Consider the following 20070-nt stretch of genomic DNA (forward strand, 5'->3'; position numbering starts at 1 on the left):
GACGGCAAACATGGCTGCTTCCCCCCCCCAACCCCACCCCATTATCCCCCCCCCGAGGAGCACACTCTGCACACGCGTGCTGGAGACATTTTATTGCGGGCTCCCACGCAGCACGAGCGGGTTTTTTTGTTTGTTTGTTTGTTTGTTTTAAAAACGTTTGTTAAAAAAGGCCCGAGGCCCGCAGGGGGCCCCAGGCCGGCTCACAGCCAGGCAGGCCCTGAGGGGCAGGGGGCTGCTGGCGCAGCCCCCGAGCAGCTTTAAGGCAAACCAGACCCGGAGGTCAGCAAACACACGTGGAAAACACTTCCCCCGGCATTTTGGGGGTGGAAAAAGGGGTGTGGGGAGGGCACGGGCTGCCTGCTCCCCATCAGTCCAACAGCGCTATCCCTATCAGCAGCTGGAAGAGCACCAGCTCTAGCTAGAATACACCCCGCAGATTTGGAGGACAAAGCAGCACAGAACGGGTTAAAAACCTCCAATCTGCTGCAGGCAGGGGAGGTCCTTCCAGGCCCCCTCAAACACAGCCAGCCCTGAGGAGAGCTGCACCACAAGGCAGGCAGGTGCCGGTACCGCAAGCTGGCTCCGAAGCTCAGCCCTTCCCTGCCGGCGCCGCTCTCCCAGCGCGAGGCCGTCTGCCTGCAAACCCAGCCCGAAGGTCCGTCATCACACGCGGCGTTCAACAACCCTCCCGCTGAGTCCGCAGGCCGGGGAGGAGAGCGGCGAGATCTACTGCATGGCGCAGCCGTCGCCGGGCAGGAATTCGTACACGTACAGGGCCACCGACTTGGAGAGGTAGGTCATGGTGCCGAACCGGCCGCTCGGCGCGCTGTCGTACAGCAGGCTGCAGATGCCCGTCGTGGGATCCCTCTCCAGCATGTCGTCGTCAGCACCCAGGGCTTTCTGGATTTTGGATGGGGAAGGAGAAAGGCAGCATTAGGAACAAGCTGCCACCCGCCAGCTGGCACCCCACACAGGAAGCAGTGGGAGGAGGACGCCGCATCGTGGCCGTGCCCCAGTGGGGACGACAGGCAGGACCCTCAGCGTGGGTGACTGAACCTTAGGTAGCCTGGGAGCTGACTGCAGCCCCTACCTGCTCCTCGTAGAAGAGGTCATTGGCTGTGTGTACGATCTTTTCCACAGCTATGATGCCCCCGATGGTGTGCACCTCCATGTCCACCAGCATGGTGAGCACCAAGATGGCCTCCACCAGCAGCTGCCGGTACTCTGGCTGGGGCACGCGGTTGAGGACTGCCTCCACGTGCACGGCGAACTTAATTTCCCCTGGAGTCATCTGCGTGGAGGGAGGAAGAAATGCACCTAGAGTATTGTTATCACCAGCACAAGTCCTGAGCCACGCTGGGCGCTCGTCCAGGGCAGCTTCGCACCCAACACCAACCCCCTTGCTCTGTTCCCTGCCTCAAACCTCCTACCTCTCTGGTTGTTGAAGAGGGGAGAACAAAGCCCTCCACGGAAAGACCATGGCACTGCAGAACAAGATGTAGAGACCATGGTTACAGCCTGGAGCAGCATTGTGCACTTGTTCCCAGCTGCGCATCAGTAATGTGCTGCCCACACACTCCAGCTCCACCTCCCGACTCCTTACAACACTCCATCACTCCTTAAACATCGGTTTGGCATCACCTGGAGCACTCCCACACCCAGAACGGGGCTCTGCTCCCTGGTTTACCATGCCAACGATGAGCAGTGCCTGGAGCTGCCTCAGCTGTGACTCCAGCACTGGGCTCCCACAGCTCACAGCCCTGCCCAACACAAAAAGCTCCTCAGCAGACCTAGCCCCTCTCTGCAAGGGTCAGAGCAGGGTGAAGTAGGTCCTGCATGCCTACGAGGCAGCTCCAGCTCTTCCCCCAGCTTTCCAGGGCCAGCAGAAGGCCTTGTCCATGAAGCATGTGTCACCACAACCCTGGGGACCAGCCCTGGGTGTCAAATTCACCCTAGGAAGGCTGGTGCCGTGCGTGTGGAAAGGAGCCAGCTGGATGTCCAGCTCACCTTCTGCAGGATCTTCCAGACCTTCTGGTAGAAGCCCATGGGGACACGGTTGAGGGCCCCATCCAGCCGCCGTCTCCGCTTCCACTGGCCCTGGCGGCTGTCCTTACTGCTCTGGTCTTCCAGCATGCTCGAAAAGGAGCCCTTGCCCAGCAGCTCCGAGTGCCCAGTGGACTGGGCAGACAAAACAAGGACCATGGAAACCGCTGCAGAGTTAAACAGCCCACGAGAGAGCAGCCCGCTGCCACCCAAGGGCTTGTGCTCACCCAGCCTGGTTCCCAGGGCAGAGCTGCCACCCCCTGTCCCCAACAAAGCCTGACCCACAGCCCCAGCTCCCCGCAGCCTGCAGGGCAGCAGCCCCCGCCGGAGCACAGCTCCTTCCTGCAGCCGCACAACAGGACAGACCCCGTGGACGCAGCCAACAAACGTAGGTTACCAGAGAGGACACCAGGTCACCATCCCCGGACTGCAAACTGATGGGCTGAAGGGGAAAAGGAGAGACAGAAATCAAACCGTGCCGGGGCTGGGCAGCCGTCGCGGCGAGCGGAGCAGCAGCAGCACAGACCAAGCTCATTTATCCCAAGGGCTGCGGTTAGCTGGAGATTGAGAGGTAGTTTTGAGAGGCGAGCTGTGGAAAGTCTCACGTTAGCATCAGAGGGGAAAGACCGCACTGGAGTAGGAGCAGGGCTGTTGTTGGCTGCTGGCACGGGCAAGGATTTAGTCTCAGGCGGGGTGGAGGGCCAGCAGCAGGTCACCACCCGCAGGTGACTGTCCTCGCCACGCGCACGGTCCCGCTGCGCTGCCAGGCTTCATGCTGCAGCAGGTCAGCCATAAACCTGCTGCATCAACCTGGGCCCCACAGGCTCTGTGAGGACAGGACCTCACCAGGACACAAGCCAGGCACCAGAGGAGGTCCTAGTCCAGCGTGTGCCCAAGAGGAGGTAGAATGGGGGGTACAGGTAGGATCCAGTGATCACCAGTCACTGTCCCGGCAGGACCACTGCTGGTCATGGCGGTAGAGACACTGTGCCATCTTGCTCAGCACTTCTTTTCCAGTGTTATGGGCCCTGTTCAGCTGTGGCAGCTATGCAGCACAGCTCCTAGCTGGCTGCAACGCCAGTGCACCCATGGCTTTGAGAAACCTTCCTCCCTGATGGCCTCAACACAGCAGGTCCCAAAGGGGAGCTGCCTGAATGCTGTGGGGCCACCCATCCACACCGACCTCTTCCCGGGGCGCCTCCCCCCAGCCCTGAACAGAGCAACCCCGAGCCTGCCGAGAGGGGAAGCCAGCTCATTGCTGCAGCAGCTCGCTCAGCGGGTTCGTTTAGGAAAGCTCATTAACTCATGCATGCTCGGAAGCTGCCCTAGTATGCAGCATGAGGGATAAAAGCTGAGGCTGTAGGAGGACCAAGGTGGCTTCACCTTACTCCCGGTCAGAGACTGCCTACGTTTATCCAGTTGCTGAAAGAGAAGAAGGAAATGAAGTTTCTGCTGCTGCAAGAGGCCCACCAGGACACCAGCCCCACGGGGGAACTGCATGGTCCTGCCCACCCCTGCACCTTCTCGAGCACCCCTGTGCTCCCCCTGTACTGCACTGCTGGAGCGACCCCCACATTAGATTTACCCCACATCCCTTCAGGGCAGAACCGAGCCAAAAGGGGCTCCTGGAGACAGCGCTAAGCTCTTTAAAGCCCAGGGGCAAGCTCTATTGACTCTCCCATCAATCCTGCTTGTCCCGGAGCTGCTTGTCCCCACAAAACTCCACAGGAGCAGCCTGCACCGCCTGCCCTCACCTGTTTGATCTCACTTTTCAGCCTGACGATGCCAGCACGCTCAGGCTTGGTGGCCCCGACAGCGCCCACCTCGCAGATGGAGATAGCGGTGGTGACCGACGAGTCCACCGATCGCACTGGAGGAGAGAAGAGGTCCACAGTGGGTCCCACAGCTCAGGACGTAGATGCCTGTTCACGCAGCCTTGCCCTCTATCCCAACCAGCACCACAGCACAGAGCTGCTGCAATTCAGGCTGGATCAGACCAAAAACTGAGCTAAGGATAGCCACGCGACTTGGGTTTGATCCTGAGAAACTTGCTCAGCACCACCCCGCTGATCACAGCTTCTTGCTGGACCACTGCAGTGCACAAGCTGTGCTGAACAGGCAGGAGAACGGGGACATTCTCCACAGCAGGGGACACCAGAGTTGGCCACACTCCGCACCAGGAACCAGCTCTGCCAAGAGACTCACCACTCTTCTCCACCCCAAACTCCTTGCCAGAGAGGATGTGGAAGAGGAGGCTCTTCATGTCGGACGGGCTGAGATTCATCAGGTTCTCGGTGGCTTCTCCAGCTGGAGAGAACAGAGTTGGGACGTTGTACCCCCTTCACAGCTCTCCTGGGAGATTTCTAGCCTGCACCCCAGTCTGTTAGCAGGGGGTACGCCTCGTCCTCCAAGGACAAACATTAACTCCAGATGTTGCCCACAGCAGGGATTCTTCCCCACGCCCACCCAATGCATGCCTGGATAAACATCGCCACGAAATCACCTACTTGCGCTACCCGAGAGCAGTCCCAACCACAAACCCTGACACTTTCACACAGGGTCTCATCCCGGCACTGAGCGCTGCCCATTTTTAATGGCACTTCTCCTCTCTGGCTGACAGGGCCCCCAGCATCGCATCCCCCATCCCACTGACCTCGTCGCACGTACCCGAGCAGCGCAGGGAGTGCGCCAGCTCTGTGGCCATCACCTGGATGATGAGCCCGATGCGGATTCGAAACATCTCAGCGAAGAGCGCGGGCTGGGTGCGCATGTACATGGCCAAGTAGACCATGATCTCCTGGAGGGAGAGAGGCAGGTCACCCCACCGCTGCTCACCGCAGCTGACACCCAGCCGCCGGGTCCCCCGCTGCCCCAGCCCTTCACCTGGGTGAGGATGGACACGCTGAGGTTCTTCTCGCTGGCTTCGTCAATGAGGTGAACGAGCTCCTCGTAGGGGATCGGGCTGGGGAGGGAACAGCAGGAAGAGGTAAGAGACAGCCCCGCGTCCCTCCTGCTCCTGGGAGGAGATGCAGCCCCGCAGCCAGCCCCAGCCCAGCACACGCGGCGAGGGAGAGGTGCCGCACTCACGCGGAGATGGTCTTCTCGCGTGGCTCTGGGGGCAGCCCCACCGTCAAGTGCTTCTGGTGAGACAGGAGGTCCGTGCAGGCCTGGGGACAGAAAGGTCACCCCCGGCATCACCACCAGCTCTGGGTTCGGGGCTTCAGCACCAGGCAGAGGGACACAGAGCTGACGTAGCCACAGTTCTCTGGCCCTCCCAGCTGCCTCCTCCCTGATGCCTCAGCCCACCAGAGCTCTCCAGCAGGGCTCATACCTCATCCAGAGCTTCCACCTTCTTCTTCAGGATGCCGGAGATGTAGCGGATTAGAGCCCACTGGCGCGTGGCGCCCACCCGCACGTACAGCTCGGTGAGGAGCTCCTTAACAGTAGGGCCAGGCTCGCTCTCCAACCCCGTGTGCCACTCGGGTCCCCTGTGGTGAAGGAGACGCTGGGTTACTGCCACCAGCTCGCCCTGTGGCAGCACCCAGGCTCTGCAGGTCGAGACACGAGCATGGCTGTGCCTGCTCCCCGCTCTGAGCTCGCCATACTTGAGGATGTGGAGCATGTAGAGGATGTCCGCCTGCTCCTGCAGCGTGGGGCAGATGCGCAGCTGGTCCACCAGCGCCTTGCAGTCCACGTTGCCAGCCTCATCACGGGGCAGGTTCATCTCTGCATGGAGTGCGTGGCTCTGGGGAAGAGAGACCCATGCTCCTGGTTAGCACCCGTGAGCATCCCCAACCACAAAGGGCCCAGCTTTCCCCACCCAGCCCCAGAAGGGTCCTCGAGCTCCAGCCAAAAAGCCAGCGCTGCTCAGGCAGCCTGGCGGCGCTGCCTGCCCAGCTGGGAAGGGAAGGGGCTCACCTTGCCCTCCTGCTCATGCTGGTGCGGCGAGCTCAGCAACTTGACCGACTGCTGGGACGCCTGGAAGATCTTGCTGGGGACGTACATCCCAACATCTAAAAGACAGACAGGGTTGGTGCAGGTGCTTCACAACTCCAACCGCCACCGCTGCGCCCCAAGCCAGCTCCCACCCCACCTCCTGCTCCAGCAGCAGCCCCTGCAGCACATCCCCCCGGGTCATGCTGGATCCCGCATGGATGGGGAAGCCCCCAAAGGCTCCTCAGCCCCCCCACCGGGATGGAGTGGCGGTGGGGAGGCTGCTGGCGTTAACTCACTCTGGACGTGGAGGTCCTTGGCCTTGGACGCCAGGGACATGAGGTCGCGGGTGGTGTGCACGGCGGCGCGGAAGCGGCTCAGCCCTCCCCGCTGGGCGGTGGGAGGGAGGTTGGCCTGGGGAACCGTGCGCTGCAGCAGGTGGTCCAGGTACTGCGCCACCTCATCGTACGTGTCCGCTGCAACGGGAGGAAGAAGAGAGGGCGTCAGCCGCTGGGCGCCGCAGCACCCCAGGGCAGAGCCCCCCAGCCGTGCCCCCGCAGGGACAGAGCTTTGCTGGCTGCACAAAGCGACAGCGCGGGGCGAGCGCCGGCAGCCGGCAGGACAGACGGACGGTGGCAGCGGTGGCACTGCCAGGGGAGGCACTCTGTCCCAGCAGAGACTGTTGAGGGTGCCCCAGCACGGCAAAGGCCTCGTCCCAGCAGAGCTCCAGCATGAGAGCAAGACAGGGTGGGTTTTGCGACCGTTATTTCTGACTAGAAATCGCCGGTTATTTCTAATGAGGAGTTACAGGAGGGCAGCCTGCTCTCCTTTGTAAACTGCCATCTCCTGCGTGGCTCTTTGCCCTGCCTCCAGCAGCTCACAGCTCCACTTGGGAGGCACCAGGGCCGCCGCTCACTACCTGCAGCATGGAGAGAGTGCTCAGAGGCCTCGTCTCTGCTGCCCGGGAGGTAACAGCACTGCGGAGCAGCGCGGGTGATGCCCCAGGCGGGAGGTGCCCCACGCCAGGCGATGGCACACAACACAGAGCTGTTGGAGCGTTTCCAGCTGGGGCAGAGCCTTGCTGCTGTCCAGAAGCTTTTCTGCTCCAGAAGGAGAGTTAGGGATGGCATCCAAGGCTGGCAGCATGATGTCTCCTTCCCACAGCTGGCGGGGATGCCCTGAACCAGCACCTGGAGGCTCCGTTAGAGAAGTCCCCCAAGACAGACATCGCATCTGAGAACATCGTCCTGTCCATCTGCGGCGTCAGACCACAGAAAAACTTTAGACGGAGTGTCTTTTAGGGTGGGCACACTGGCCAGGCAGGCCCCATCTTCTGCTGGGGTAAAGGGAAAACAGACACCGTGGAGGAGCTTGGCCGCAGCCCGCAAAGCTGCAGCACGAGGCAGGACAACCGTAGAGCGTGGATGAAGCGAGAGAACGACAGTCATGCAAGAGAAATAAGCATTCAGAGTCGCAGCGGTGCAGATGTTGGCTCCAGGAGCAGCAGAGGCAGAGCAGATCGATGGGAAGGCTGGGAAGATGGCCGACACTGGGTCACGCACGAGGAGGTGCCCAGGGCTGCTTGCAAGGGGAGCAGCAAAACCTGCACCCTGCTGTGGTCTCAGGACACGGGGGTCCTTCACGCTGTGATGGGCCACAGCCCCTACGGGCACCCCGTCCGTGGCAGCAAGGCTCACACCGGAGCTGCCCTGTCCACAGACACCCAAAGGCCTTGTGACAACACCACCCAGAGACTGCTGGGGGACGTGACGGCTCTCCCCCACCACCTCGGGCACTGTACCATCACCTTCTGCACCGTCACTTGTGCTGACCGCACCAAAGATCTTCAGCCAAATCTCCCGGGCAGAGGCAGGTTGCCGAGCCTTCGTCTCTTCCCCACGCAACAGCCTACGAAGGTTGGGGTGGCTCGCTCAGGAACAGCCCCCGCGCCCGCTGCAGCCACGTTCCCCAACCTCAGCCCCCATCCGGCCGGGACACCCCGTCCGGCGAGGGGCTGCGACAGCCACCTCCACACACCCAGCCCCGCCACCCCACGAGCGTCACCGTGAGCGTCACCCAGAAGGGGTTAACTGACGGAGGGTCAGATGGGCGCAGAAACACGGTGGGAACCCAAATGGATGAAGAACTCGGTGGCAGGCGCTGTCAGGGAGGTTGGGAGCTAAGGGTTTACGGGAGGGTTCGGCATTTTCCGTGCCACAGCAGCGACTGGCCTGTTCCCCCTTACCATCCTCTGCCAACTGCAAGCCATGCAGCCACTCCTCAGGGTCTAGCTCCTCAAAGCTGTCAATGCCGAGCTCGTAACCGTTGGCAAAGACCTTACCCTCCGGCCCAGGGTCCATGAAGCTGAGGTGCGTTCGGCACGACGTTGTCAGGAACTCCGACAACTTACCCGTCTGGATCCTGGGCAAGAGGAGGGGAGGTCACAGCGAGGAAGGGTGAGGCAGTGCCCTTGGCTCGCCTCCCGGACTCAGGGCAGCCCTTCGGCAGGGACAGACAGGCTTGCCCGGGAGCGTGCACAAATCCCACAGCCTGCTTTAGCTGTTTGCAGCTCCTCCAGCTGCGCATGGGGAAGGAAGAGCTGCCCAAAAGCTATCAGAGGGGTCCTACAGCCATGGATTGAATGGCACAAAGAGATACGTCCTCTCCTGCATCTCCTCAGCTGGGATTGTAGCCTGGGGTGCACTTGCAGCCCAGCACACCCCCAGTACATCCTCCACAGCTCGTTCCCCAGCAGCCAAGGCTCGGGCCGAGCTGGTTCCCGCACAGCCACGCTCTGGGAGGACACCAGCCCCCTCCCCTGCTGTGCCCCGAGAAGCTGCGCTCACCTTGCGCCACCGAAATACCCGTCCTGCAGCTTCCGCAGCGTTGCCAGCACCGCGGGGTGCACGCTGCTGCCCGTTTCGTCTGTTGGGGACAGAGAGACAGGCAGTCAGGCTCTCCTGCTCAGACAGGCTCCCGGTAACACGGGGCCAGGTGGGCTTTCAGACATGCAAAGCACCACGGCAGCAGCCAGACCCTTGCTCTGGGGTGTGCAGCCAAGGCTGTGGCACCAACAGCACCACCCAAGAAAAGAAATTCAGGACTGTCTAGGCTGGATAACCAGCAAAGCCAGGCCACGATGCACTCCAAGCCCCTGGGATTTCACCTTGGGCTGAAATCATCAGCACCAGACAGCAGCAATCCAAACAGCCCCCTGCTCCCGCCCTGGCTGTCAGGGCGCTGTTGAGGTGCTGGGGTACTGCTGATGGGGCAGAGGACACCACAGCAAAGAGAGACATCACTGAACACCCAAGGGGATTTCAAGTGAATGAGGAAAAAGAAAAAGGCCTGAAGGCACTGTGGAGTCACTTCCCTGTGCCGGCTCATGGGGAAGAAGTGAGAGCTGTTCCAGAGCAGCCAGTTTTGCTCTGAGCCATTGCGCAGCTTTCTGCTCCTTCTGGTTTTCTGTTTTCCCCTCCTTGTCGTTTAGGAAAGCCTTTAAGGGGCAGTTAGCCATGGTGAAGAGTTAAGATGCAGGAAGAGCCCCAAGAACACTTTTACAGGAGAATTACTTTTCGGTCTTGCTCCCAAAAGGCTTCCCAAACAGGCCTAGCTGCCTGGAGACGAAATGCTCCCATGCCAACAAACCTGCCTCGAGCTTCAGGCGCTGCTGCTTGGCAGGTAGCCCTGCCGGCAACCAGGACAGCTGCCAACTCAGCGTGACTCCTCTGAGCTGCGAGCTCTTCACAGGACGCTGCTGGCTGGTCCAGCCCTGCCGTGTCCCCATTACCCAGACTGTCCCCATCCACCCACCCCGGCAGAGGAGGCTGGAGGATCTGTACCGAGCATGGTTTGAGAGACGGGGAAGGTGATGGTGGGCTGCCCGGTCATCCTCCAGCGGCTGCAGAGGTACGAGAGGTCCGTCCTCAGCATCTCCACAATCATCTTGTTGTCGAGTGCCAGGTAGAACTGCTGCTGGTCTATGAACTACGGGGCAAGCAGGAGATGTGAGCGGCCCTTTCTGCAGCCACCAGGTCCCTTCGGTGCCACCCGTGTCCTCCCATCAGCTGCCCCCGAGAGCAACCGAGGCACTCAGCCAGCAGAGAAGCTTCCCGCCCAGTTACACAGTGTGGCAGAGCCCGCGCAATGCCACCCACCTGTGGGGTGAAGGTAAAGATGTTCTTCCTGATGTTGTAGAGCTTGGAGGTGCCAAGGACGCCCATGTGCCGGTAGGGCCGTCCCGTCAGGCACATCTGCTTGTTGCGACCTGGGGAAGAGGAGGTTTTATGGCATCTTCCCCGAACCCTCTCACAAAAGGGGATGCTGTAGCAAACGGGGACAGGCTGCTGTGCTAGCAGCCAGGAGGAAAAGAGTGGTTTGTGTTGGGTGACACAGCAGCCGCATCACCCTCGGGCACGTCAGCCCCACAGAGAGGCACCCCAGCAGCTGCCAGCCTGCTCCCCTGCCCCTTTTGCCCATGTCACACTTGGCCTTTTGGTGGCTTAAATTAGCCAGCGCTCGCAGCCTGGGGCAGGTCAGGTTTCTCCTTTGGCCCAGGCTGGATCTCCAGCTCCTGCACAACAAGCCCTGTGCCCGAGGAGTTGTGGCATCAGGGAATGAGCGCGGAGATTTCGACACTCCCTCCCTTCACAGCCTGCCTTCCCTCCAGCAACAGCCATCCTGCCTGGGCTGCAGACTCAGCCAGGAGACCCTTCCCTGGGGTCTGGCTGGCTTCCCTCACCGAAATTTGGGTATAGGAACAAAAAACAGCTCCTGCCCATACCAGGTCCACCCCAGTGGCACTGATCAGAGCCTCTGCCTGTCCCTGGGCTGCTGTGGAACTGTAACACCAAAGCTTTACCCCTTCCAGAACCTCCCCAAACAGTCCTGCCTGCCACCCCTGCTCCCCTCAGGCAGAGAAGCAGCGTTAGTAGGCCCTGGAATGGATGGCAACGTCCTAACCAGACGGGCAGGACATCAGCATCTGTGAGAGGGGAATGACCGTTCTGCACCCCCTCTCCTGCAGCAGCTTGCAGCTCACCCAGGCGTGCATAGATGTGGCTGAGGATGCGAGCAGGCTGCACTCTGATGGGGTAGACGTCGGCCACGGTCTCCACGTCGATGCCCTCCTTCCTCAGGACAGCCTTGATGCCCTCGGTCTCCGCCAGGATGCACACTGCGGGGGGAGGAGAGCAGGCTCAGAGCTCACGCTCAGGGGCACGCGGGTGTCGCAGCGCTGCCCCTGGCCTTTGTGGACGCGCACAGGGTTCCACACCGTGCACAAGCAGCTGTCTGGGGTCTCTCTGGGGACCGCAGCTCTGCCCTGCTCCCCATGACACTCGCTACACCCAGCTGAGCAGCGGGAGGACAGGGCACGTTTTCAACCCCTGCAGAAGAGGCAGCAGCAGGAAACGTGTCCCTTGGGCAACACAGAGGCCAGCAGAAGGACCTGCACCCCATCTTACACCCCGCTAGCAGAGCTGAGATCTGGCTCCACCAGCGACCAGAGCCACCCCACAGCCAGCCCCCAAATTCCGCATGGGCAGAGTCCTCGTGCAGGGCTTTGGGACCGGTCCCTTTCACTCACCTTGCACCACCACATCAGGCTTGGGGACAGTCGCAAAGCGGCGGTTGAGGGGATCGATTTCACCAGGAGCTAGAAACCCCTGGGGGGGAAAAAAGAGGCGTGAGGGGATGAACACTTCATGGGGTGTGCAGGCATGGAGGTGACAGCTTCCCCACAACCAGCAGCTCAGGGTGGCAGCATTTATCCTCAGAGCTCACAGCCTGGCCCGCCCAGCCCTCCCCAGTGCCACTGGTGACCATACCTCGGCCATCAGGCAGCCCAGGATGTAGAGGGACTGGCCCCACATGAGTGGCAGCTTGCCCATGGGTATCCTGTCCACAGTGTGGGGGTTCCTGTACTCCTCATCCACCTGGAAGAGAAGCCAGGAGGTCAGCCAGGGACCCACAGACAAGGGATGCTGAAGGAAATATCACTGCTGCATTTTAAAGTCTGCCAACGCACCAGCAGGCTGTCAGCAAAGCACCCTCGTGTATGGGGGCAAGATACACTTTGGCAAAAAAAGCATTTATTTATCCAACAAGTTGTTGTTCTGTGGCGGTGTACTTTTTTGCAGACCCCCACCGCAGCATGGGGCAGCCCACCTTGTCCGGCGGGACGCTGTACAGCTCCGGCAGCAGGCGCACCCCGTTCTTCCCCTTGATGAGAACCCCCTCGAGGGCCTCCCGGTACTCCTGGACCTGGGGAGAGAGCAGAGGGGATGAGCCAAGGGCACGGCTCCCTGCCTCCTTCCCTGCACGCCTCCCTTGCCAGGGACTCCTTTCCCTGGCCCGCCAGGTCCTGCCTCCCTTACCTGCTCCATGTTTCCGCTGAAAAGCCCGTCGATGATCAGGTACGTCCAAAAGAGAGGCCACTCGCACTCAATGTTCTCAAAGAGCTTCAGCTCCGCGGGTTCGTAGTAGGAGCGGTTGGGATCCTGCAGAGGCCACAACCACAAGGCAAGGGGTTGCAGGATCCCCTCCAAATCACGGGGTTCCAGCCCCCCCACCAAGCCCCCAGCCTCAAATGCCCCCGCTCTGTGGACAACGGCTGACAACACACTGGCAAAGCTCGTGAGCGCTGGGGAAAGCCAGACTGGAGAGCCCCAGCCACGCACGCTGCCAGCGATGGTCAGGTTTGGGTGGCCTCTGCGTATCCGCTGCGGGCATGGGAGGGACGTGCCACACCTCCACGAGGAGCTGTGGCATTCTGAGCAGCCTCGCCCAGACCCGTGACGCTGCCTGGGGCTCCTCGGGGCTCTCATCTTCGCCGTGCTCCCCACCGCAGGCTTCGCACTGCGCCCGGGGGTGCCAAAAACACAACCCAGGGCAGCCTCTCCTCGGCACGGGGACGCTCACCTCTTTGGGGGTCCTGTATCCATCGCGGAGGAAGCGGCAGCAGCCGTAGCGCCCCTGGGAGGGAGGGACAGAGGTGGTGAGCAGGAGGCACAGTGGGAGACAGCTTCTGCCTTCGCTGCAGAGGCACGGGGGGCTCCTCTGGCCGTATACCCCTCGCTCGGTCACCCGGTGCCCAGGCACCACAATCACAGCCCAGGGCCACAGCGTGCAGGACTGGTTTTTTGCATGGCCCCACCACAGGTCACGGAGACAGGAAGAGGGCAGGTCCCGGCACCCCTTCCCCAAGAACATTCCGGGGAAGGAAGGAAAGGGCTGCACGGTTCGGACTGCGTCTCCCGGAAGGATGAGGAGGGCAGAGCCGCTCACCTGCAGCTTGGTGATGATCTCTTGCTTGGTGATTTCCACCAGCTCGCTGTCCTCCACCGCGAAGGCCGGGTAGGAGATGACAGAGAGCACACTGGCGTCCACCTCCTTGGACGTGGAGGCCCTTGGCAGCATCGAGTGGAGGATGGACTGGGCAACGGGGAAGGAGAGGGATTAAGTTGCCGCCACTCGTGCCACAAACCCAGCGGATCGCAATCAGCCCCGCGATGATGCAACACACGCAGGGATCTCACCTGGCAGTGCTGCACCTCGTCCGACAGCACCCGTATCACCGACTGCGGGCCTCCCTTTGCTCCAAAGAGATCCAGCTCATCCAGGGCCTCCAGGGCAGCCTGCAAGCAGGGCGACACCCAGAGCAGTGTGTGCTCCACCATGCTGCTCCTCTGTAAGAGGTCCCACCCCACGCCAGCCCCACCGCCCAATTTGGAGCAAAGAAGAGATGCAAACACACCCCTGCATCTGCCGAGGCTGCAGAGCACCCCTAGCCAGAGAGGGACCACATCCTATCTCTCATCTCCCCAGCTCACCTTGGCCATGCCGACGGAGCTGGCGTTCAGTTCAGTGATGCCCTGGTTCGTCTTGTCCCCACGCTCCCATATCCCAAAGTCCTGCAGGGAGGCAGGGGTTCATGGTATGCCCCAAAAGCCTTCGAATCCCACCCAGTGGCAGAGCTCCCAGCAGGCTCCCAGGTGGGGCTCTGCTCACCGCCTCCCCCCCGGGACAACATCCCTTTCCCCAGCAAAGGCCCACAGGCTACCCACCGCCGTCTTGTAGGCCGCTTCGATGTAGAAGACAAGGTTCTGGATGAAGTTGACTTCATCCAGGCTGTGAATTATGTGGAGGCCTGAACCACGGGGGGTAGAATTCAAGTTAGTCCTCAGGCATTGCCAGGAAGGGGCTGCAGGAGCCAGCTGCCTCCTCCTCACCCACCCTGTGGCGTCCCCATCCCCGCTCCCACCCCATACAGCCGCTCTGGGGCTTCAGGGAAGGGGGGTCCCTCAGAGAGGTGGGCACTGAGGGACCCAAATCCACCCTGCGAGTTGTGCCCTTGCACCAGGGCACATCCAGAAGCAGAGCCACAGATCTGCCCCAAAAGCCCCAGAGCCCTCAATCCCCCTCCACGTCACGTGTTGCGCTCCCTCGAGACGCAGGTTTCCAAACGGCGTCCCACCGGCAGCGTCACCTGAGGCCGTCATCTGTGCCAGCATGAGCAGGTAGAGGGAGGTGGCGTCCAGCTGCAGGTGCCCCCACTCGTGGTCCCCCACCACGGTGGCACAGGTGTGGGTGTTGTACTTGGCGTGGAGGCAGTCCCGCGTGCTCTGGCTGTACTTGAAGGCCTCCACCTTGTCTACCTGGAGAAGAAAATTGTCCCCAGGGAAGCTCTGTTCTGACAGCCCTGCATGCAGAGCCGGCAAGGGAACGGATCCCACAGCTCCTGCATGAACCAAGGCCGTGGGTCCGGGCTCCTGTGCCACCCCGGCGCAGGGCTGGAGGGACCACGGCCACGTTTGCACCACAGGGAAAGGAGAGGGTCACCCCAGATGTTCCTGGGGAGAAGAACCCCAGAGCCACAAGGCAGAGAGCAGCTTGGAGAGCACAAAGCTCCGCTGGCCACCAGCCCACAGCGCTGGGACCCCGCTCTGGGGGACAGACACCAGGTCGGGGCTTATTTTAAGACTTTCTGCAAGGACGCCATCCCCGCCCTCACGGAGGAAAGTTGGAGGGAGCTGGCAGAGCCGGGGCTGACGGCCCTGCAGAGACCCCTACCTGCCTCATCATGCACTGGAGCAGACCCCGCATCAGCTTCACCACGCTCTGCAGGGCGAAGGAAAAACAACCCCGTGATTACCGCGGGGCCGCCGAGGAGAAGCCCTGACTCAGGACCAGCTGGTGCCTGACCTCTGCGGAACTCGGCGCCCGTAACCAGAGCCCCCGCTCGCATTCCCCGCACCACGGGGGGGGGGAAGCAGAAAACCCCACGGCTGTCAGCGGGGCCGTGCCGGGGAGGGGGGACGGGACACGGCGGCCCCCGGACGGGGCGAGGCGCTGCATCCTCACACCCCCGTGCCCCCGCATCCCCCCGTGTGTCCCCACAGCACCCCGGGGGTGGCCGGGCGGCGCTCGGGGGGGGCTCCGGCTCCAGCCTGGGGGCGCGCAGCCCCGCACCATGCCCCCCACAGCCGCCACGCGGGGCGCTGGGGGGGCCCCGTCCCGCTGCCCCGTCCCCCCGTCCCCCACCTGCTCCAGCTCGTACGCCTTGGCCTTGTCCTCGTCGCGGTCGGCGTTCTTGCGGTAGGCCAGCCCCAGCCCCCAGACGGCCAGCACGCTGTACACGTTGTCGCGCACCCAGGCATCGCGGTGGTCGGCGCTGGCGGGCAGCAGCCCGGTCACGGCGTCCTGCGGGGGGGGGGACACAGAGAAACTCCTCGGTAACCGGCACCGGGCACCGAGCCCCCCCCCCCCCCCAAACCACCCCCCGGTCCGCACCTGGTGCCGGAGGATGGTCTGCTGCACCAGCCGGCCGTAGCCGTCCAGCCGCACGCCCGAGTTGCTGCGGCCCCGCATGGCGGCACCGGGAGCACCGGGGGGGGGGGGGGAACGGGGGGGGGGCACGGCGGCGGCACCGGGCCGGGCAGCGCGGTCCTGGCAGCGCCGCCGCCTCCTCCAGCGGCTCCGCGCCGCTCAGAGCCGCAGCGCTCCTCGGTGCCCCGGGCTGCGGGGGGGGGCCGGGGGGGCTGCGCCGCCCGCCCTGACTCCGGGCTGCGGGGGGGTTGCGGGGGGGGGAGCGCAGCGGGGCGCTCGCTATGGAGCGGGCAGGACCTGGCGGCACCCCCCCCCCCCCCCCCCCAGCCGCCATCTCGGGAGGGGGCGGCGGCGCCCCCTGCTGGGGGGAGAACGGGGACACGGGGGGGGACACCGGGAACCTCTGGGGAGGGGGGGTACCCTGGCCCCCGGCCCCCCCCGCCCCAGGGTAGAAGGGGCACACAGGCCCCCCAAGCATCGCCTCCAGAAGCCGGGGTCCCCCCTTGATCCATCCCCCCCAGGGGCCGGGAAGTCCCCCCAGGACCCGCAGATGTCCCCTGAGGTCCCCCAGGATCAGGGATGTCCCCCCGGGGCCCCCCCAGGAGCCCCAGATGTCCCCCCCTGCTGCCACCCGCACGCGAGGACGAGGGACAGGAGAGGAGCCTGGAGCTTCTCGCACCACCCTCATGGGGGGGTCAGGGGGGCTCGGAGCACCCCCCCCCCGAGCAGCAACACACCAGGCATGGAGCAAAGAAGGCACCAAGATGGTCTTTAGCAAAACCCATCAGTTTATTTAGTTACAGTCAGCAATAAATAGAGGAAAGCCAGGCTGCGTGGGCCTGGGGGGGCACCAGCACCTCCGGGGACAGGGACAGACCCGGAGCAGAGCCCAGCCCACGCGGGACAGCAAAGGGAGACCGTGACGGAGGTGGCACCGCCGTCCCCGTGTCCCACCGGTTTCCATAGCCGCCCCAAGCAAAGCCGGGGGGCTGCGAGGGGGGGAAGCCCCCAGAATTCCCAGAGCTGGGACAAGAAGGCTTGGGGTGCGCAGGACGGAGTCCCGTGGGTGCTGCCAGCGTGGGGTGGCAGCACGGGGACACCCCTCTCCACCAGCTTCGTGCTCCAGTCCCCAAAACAGGCAGCGGCTGCGGGACGGAGGGATGCTATGGGGCAGGTTCCTGCCTTTAAAAACCTATGTTTTGTGTTTCTTTTTTTTTTTTCTTTCTTCCATAAAACTGTAAAACTTTCCCGCAGAGGATCGTGCCAAGGCGGAGACGAACCCCTCCCAAAAAAAAAAAAAAAGAAAACAACACCAAAATCCAGCTCCAGGCGTGGGTTACCGGCAGGTGCAGGACTCTGCAATCATGTTCTCGTACTCCTTGTAGAGGATGCCCCCGTCGTGCTGGATCATCAGGACGCTGATGGGGCTGTAGCGGTAGGGGACGCAGGACGGCCGGGGGACGGTGGCGTCCACCAGCTGGTGGACCAAGTTCTGCACCACGGCGTGGTTGGGCGCGTGGTAGCCGTCGCGGAGAAGCCGCGGGCAGGCGCCCTTGCAGTAGCGCGGGTTGTAGCGGTGGGGCGCGATGATCCAGTGGTCCCAGCCCAGCTGGGCGAAGCTGACGGGGAAGGAGCGCAGGGAGCAGTCGCTTTTATCCGCCCCGGCTTCCCGCAGGTAGCCGGGCAGGTCGTGGACCAGCGTCCCCGCGTCGCGCCGGCTCCGCCGCGGCTCCGGCAGTGTCCCGCTCCGAGTGTCATTGAGGAAGAGGAGGAGGAAGGGGTCCGCGGGGGCCGGTGGGGCTGGCGGGGCGGCGGCACGGCCGGCTCGCACGCAGACGTGCCGCAGGGCCAGCGTCCCCTCCGCGCTGCCGTTCCCCGGAGACAAGTAGGGGGTGACGTCCGCTTTGGTCCAGCCGCGACGCGGTGGGGCGGTGGGGCTGAGCAGCACCGGGGGGGCTTCAGCGGTGGCCACCAGCTCCAGGGCGCACAGAAGCCGGCCATGGGGCAGCGGCAGGCTCTGCGGGTAGACCACGGTGGCGCGGAGAAGATGCTCAGCTTCGGGTTGGCCGCCCAGGCGGTAGGCGAGGGGCTGCACGTACCAGCGACCTGCGGGATGAAGCCATCAGCGACCGCCTGGATGCGGCGGCCACGCTCGTGGCATCGCCACCGCCCACCCCACTGCACCCGGGACGGGGGCTCCGTTCACGTTGGGACCCTCGGCAGAGGGCATCGGGGATGGGTGCCACCAGGGATGGGTCCCACTCCTCGCACCAGCATCACCGCCCGGCTGTGGTGACAGAAGGGTGGGACAGGGATGTGGGGATGGAGTTCCAAGCGATGCTCTTGCCCTCATTGTCCCCAAACCAACATCAACCCTGTGGCCAAGTGCTCCCCAGGACATGGTGAGGACCCCAGCAAAGGCAGCGCCCCCAAACCAAGGGGGATCCCGTGGCCAGATACTGCCCTGCAGGGCACAGTGAGGACCCAAGCAGAGACCCCCGGGCTCAAAGCCACCCCAGAACCTTCACCAGGACGCCGTGCCCCGTGCCACCCGCTGCCACCTTACCTGCCCAGGGCTGTCCCCCGTGGGAAGCCGCCCGCACCAAGCGGACAGTGTTGGTGCCCGGGCTGCGGCCACGCCGTGGCCGGCCCTCGCGGTCGGCGGCACGCCGGTACAGCTCCAGCATGTACCGCAGGGGGGGCCCACTCGCCGGCCCCCCCCGCCAGCCCCGGCTGCCTGGTGCTTGCGCCCGCAGCGCTTGCAGGAGGGGCAATGGGGGGGTCTGGCTCGCAGCCCGGGAGAGCGGCACGGCAAGGAGGAGGAGGAGGAGGAGGGTGGTGGTGAAGGGACGGAGCAAAGCCATGGCGGGCAACAAGGGGTGAGGTGGCGGCAGGATTAAGGGAGCCCTGCGGTCATGCTTTGTGTCCCCCCCCAAAAAAAGGCAAAGCTGGGCACGGGCACCAGCAGAAGGAGGTCCCAGGGTGCTGTCACACCGTGGCACCCATGCCGACTGCTTCGGCTGGGCACAAAGAGAAAAGAGAGGGGGGGCTCTGCAAAAAGGAGTGCAAGATCAGGACTAAAACCCAGTCCCCCAAAACGGGGGGGCAAAGCCAGCTGGACAGGAGCCTGGCTAAGGAAGGAGGGGGCTTAAAAGTGCCAGGGGGGGCAAAAGGGAGAGGGGCAGGGGTGCGGCGGGGTGGGTGGGGAGGACCAGCTTGCTCAGCCCACCTGCTCCTCACCAGCCTGGTCCAGCAGGGTGAGAGGGCTGGGGGCCCATGGGGCATTTTAAAGGCATGGTCCCAATTAGGGTTTAAAGGGGCAGGAGCTCCCTGGGGCCAGCTGCTGGCTGGGGGGCTCCTCCTGGGGTCACGTTGGAGGAGAGAGAGCATCGTGCCCATCACGCGCTGCCCACCGCGGGCACGGAGCCGGGGGCTCAGCGCTTGGTGCCTCAGTTTCCCCTGCCGGGAGATGGGAGGTGGGACACCGTGTCCGGGGGTGGTGGCACTAAACCCGGGGGCGGTGGCACACACGGGCACGGTGACCCAGAGCCCAGCAGGACAAAGCAGGCTGGTGGCACCTGTGCTGTGACTGTCACCGTGCCGGTGGCTCCACCGGGCTCGGCCGTGCCAGCTGCGGGGGCATCTGAGGCACGGCCCTACAGGGGACGTTGTCCCCCAGCCCGGTGCCGTGCTCGTGGTGGGATGGAGAGAGCTTGGGGGGGGGGGGACGACACTGCGTGGGGACAACCAGTGGTGGCACAGGGACACTGGGGACAGCCGGGAGGGTGGCAGGGGCGTCTGTGCTGGGGGACTCCCACGTCCTGGCGGCCTGGGGACAGCGCGGAGCTCCCGGCGCCGCTGTTTTGGGCAGGAGGCGATGAGTCAGAGCTGCCGGGGGGACGTGGGGTGACGTCCTGGGGGACAGGGTGGGGGCCAGGCGGCGGCCTTGCGTCACCCGGTCCCCTCCCGGGCGTGGTGACGGGTGGCCCACGAGTGGGCCCCTCGCAGGCTCCAAGCTGAGCCGTGCCAGCCCACGCTGCGCCGACCCGAACCGTGCCAAGCGCAATCGTGCCAGGCCTGCGCTCCTCGAGGCGTGCCAAGCTGGGCCGGGCTGAACCGTGCCACGGCGGGCCGGGCCGGGCCGGGCCGGGCTGTGCCAAGCCGAACCGCGCCGAGCCCCAGCGTGCCAAGTGTAGGCGTCAGCTGTGCCAAACTGCGCCGTGCCGTGCCGTGCCGTGCCGGCCCTCCTTGTTCCATCGGGCCGGG

At 63.7% G+C, this 20070-nt stretch overlaps 2 protein-coding genes across 4 annotated transcripts; both read right to left on the bottom strand.

Moving 5' to 3' along the window:
- Positions 1-77: 77 nt before the first annotated feature.
- On the bottom strand, positions 78-15906 carry PHKA1 (phosphorylase kinase regulatory subunit alpha 1). Of its 3 annotated transcripts, none has more exons than XM_083797505.1 (33): positions 15769-15906; positions 15520-15678; positions 15049-15096; positions 14465-14633; positions 14043-14125; positions 13809-13889; positions 13515-13613; positions 13264-13410; positions 12898-12951; positions 12354-12476; positions 12145-12240; positions 11805-11912; positions 11564-11642; positions 11018-11152; positions 10134-10243; positions 9819-9963; positions 8823-8901; positions 8318-8397; positions 6276-6452; positions 5962-6056; positions 5649-5788; positions 5375-5531; positions 5131-5210; positions 4927-5005; positions 4711-4840; positions 4249-4350; positions 3798-3913; positions 3427-3465; positions 2441-2485; positions 2008-2178; positions 1431-1484; positions 1091-1291; positions 78-900 (listed from the first exon to the last, which is right to left on the bottom strand). In XM_083797505.1, exons 1-33 carry the CDS (start codon positions 15844-15846, stop codon positions 727-729), a joined length of 3633 nt encoding a protein of 1210 aa, XP_083653631.1. In that variant the 5' UTR covers positions 15847-15906; the 3' UTR covers positions 78-726. The 3 variants fall into 3 exon arrangements, with proteins under 3 accessions (XP_083653631.1, XP_083653629.1, XP_083653630.1); XM_083797503.1 differs by having other exon boundaries at positions 8222-8397; XM_083797504.1 differs by lacking the exon at positions 3427-3465 and having other exon boundaries at positions 8222-8397.
- A 1084-nt stretch (positions 15907-16990) lies between these two features.
- Positions 16991-18868, bottom strand: BMP15 (bone morphogenetic protein 15). The gene is made up of 2 exons (XM_083797525.1): positions 18371-18868; positions 16991-17910 (listed from the first exon to the last, which is right to left on the bottom strand). Exons 1-2 carry the CDS (start codon positions 18666-18668, stop codon positions 17141-17143), a joined length of 1068 nt encoding a protein of 355 aa, XP_083653651.1. The 5' UTR covers positions 18669-18868; the 3' UTR covers positions 16991-17140.
- Positions 18869-20070: the final 1202 nt, after the last annotated feature.

This window comes from Anser anser, assembly GCF_964211835.1.
Source record: "Anser anser genome assembly, chromosome: 13".
NCBI lineage: Eukaryota > Metazoa > Chordata > Aves > Anseriformes > Anatidae > Anser > Anser anser.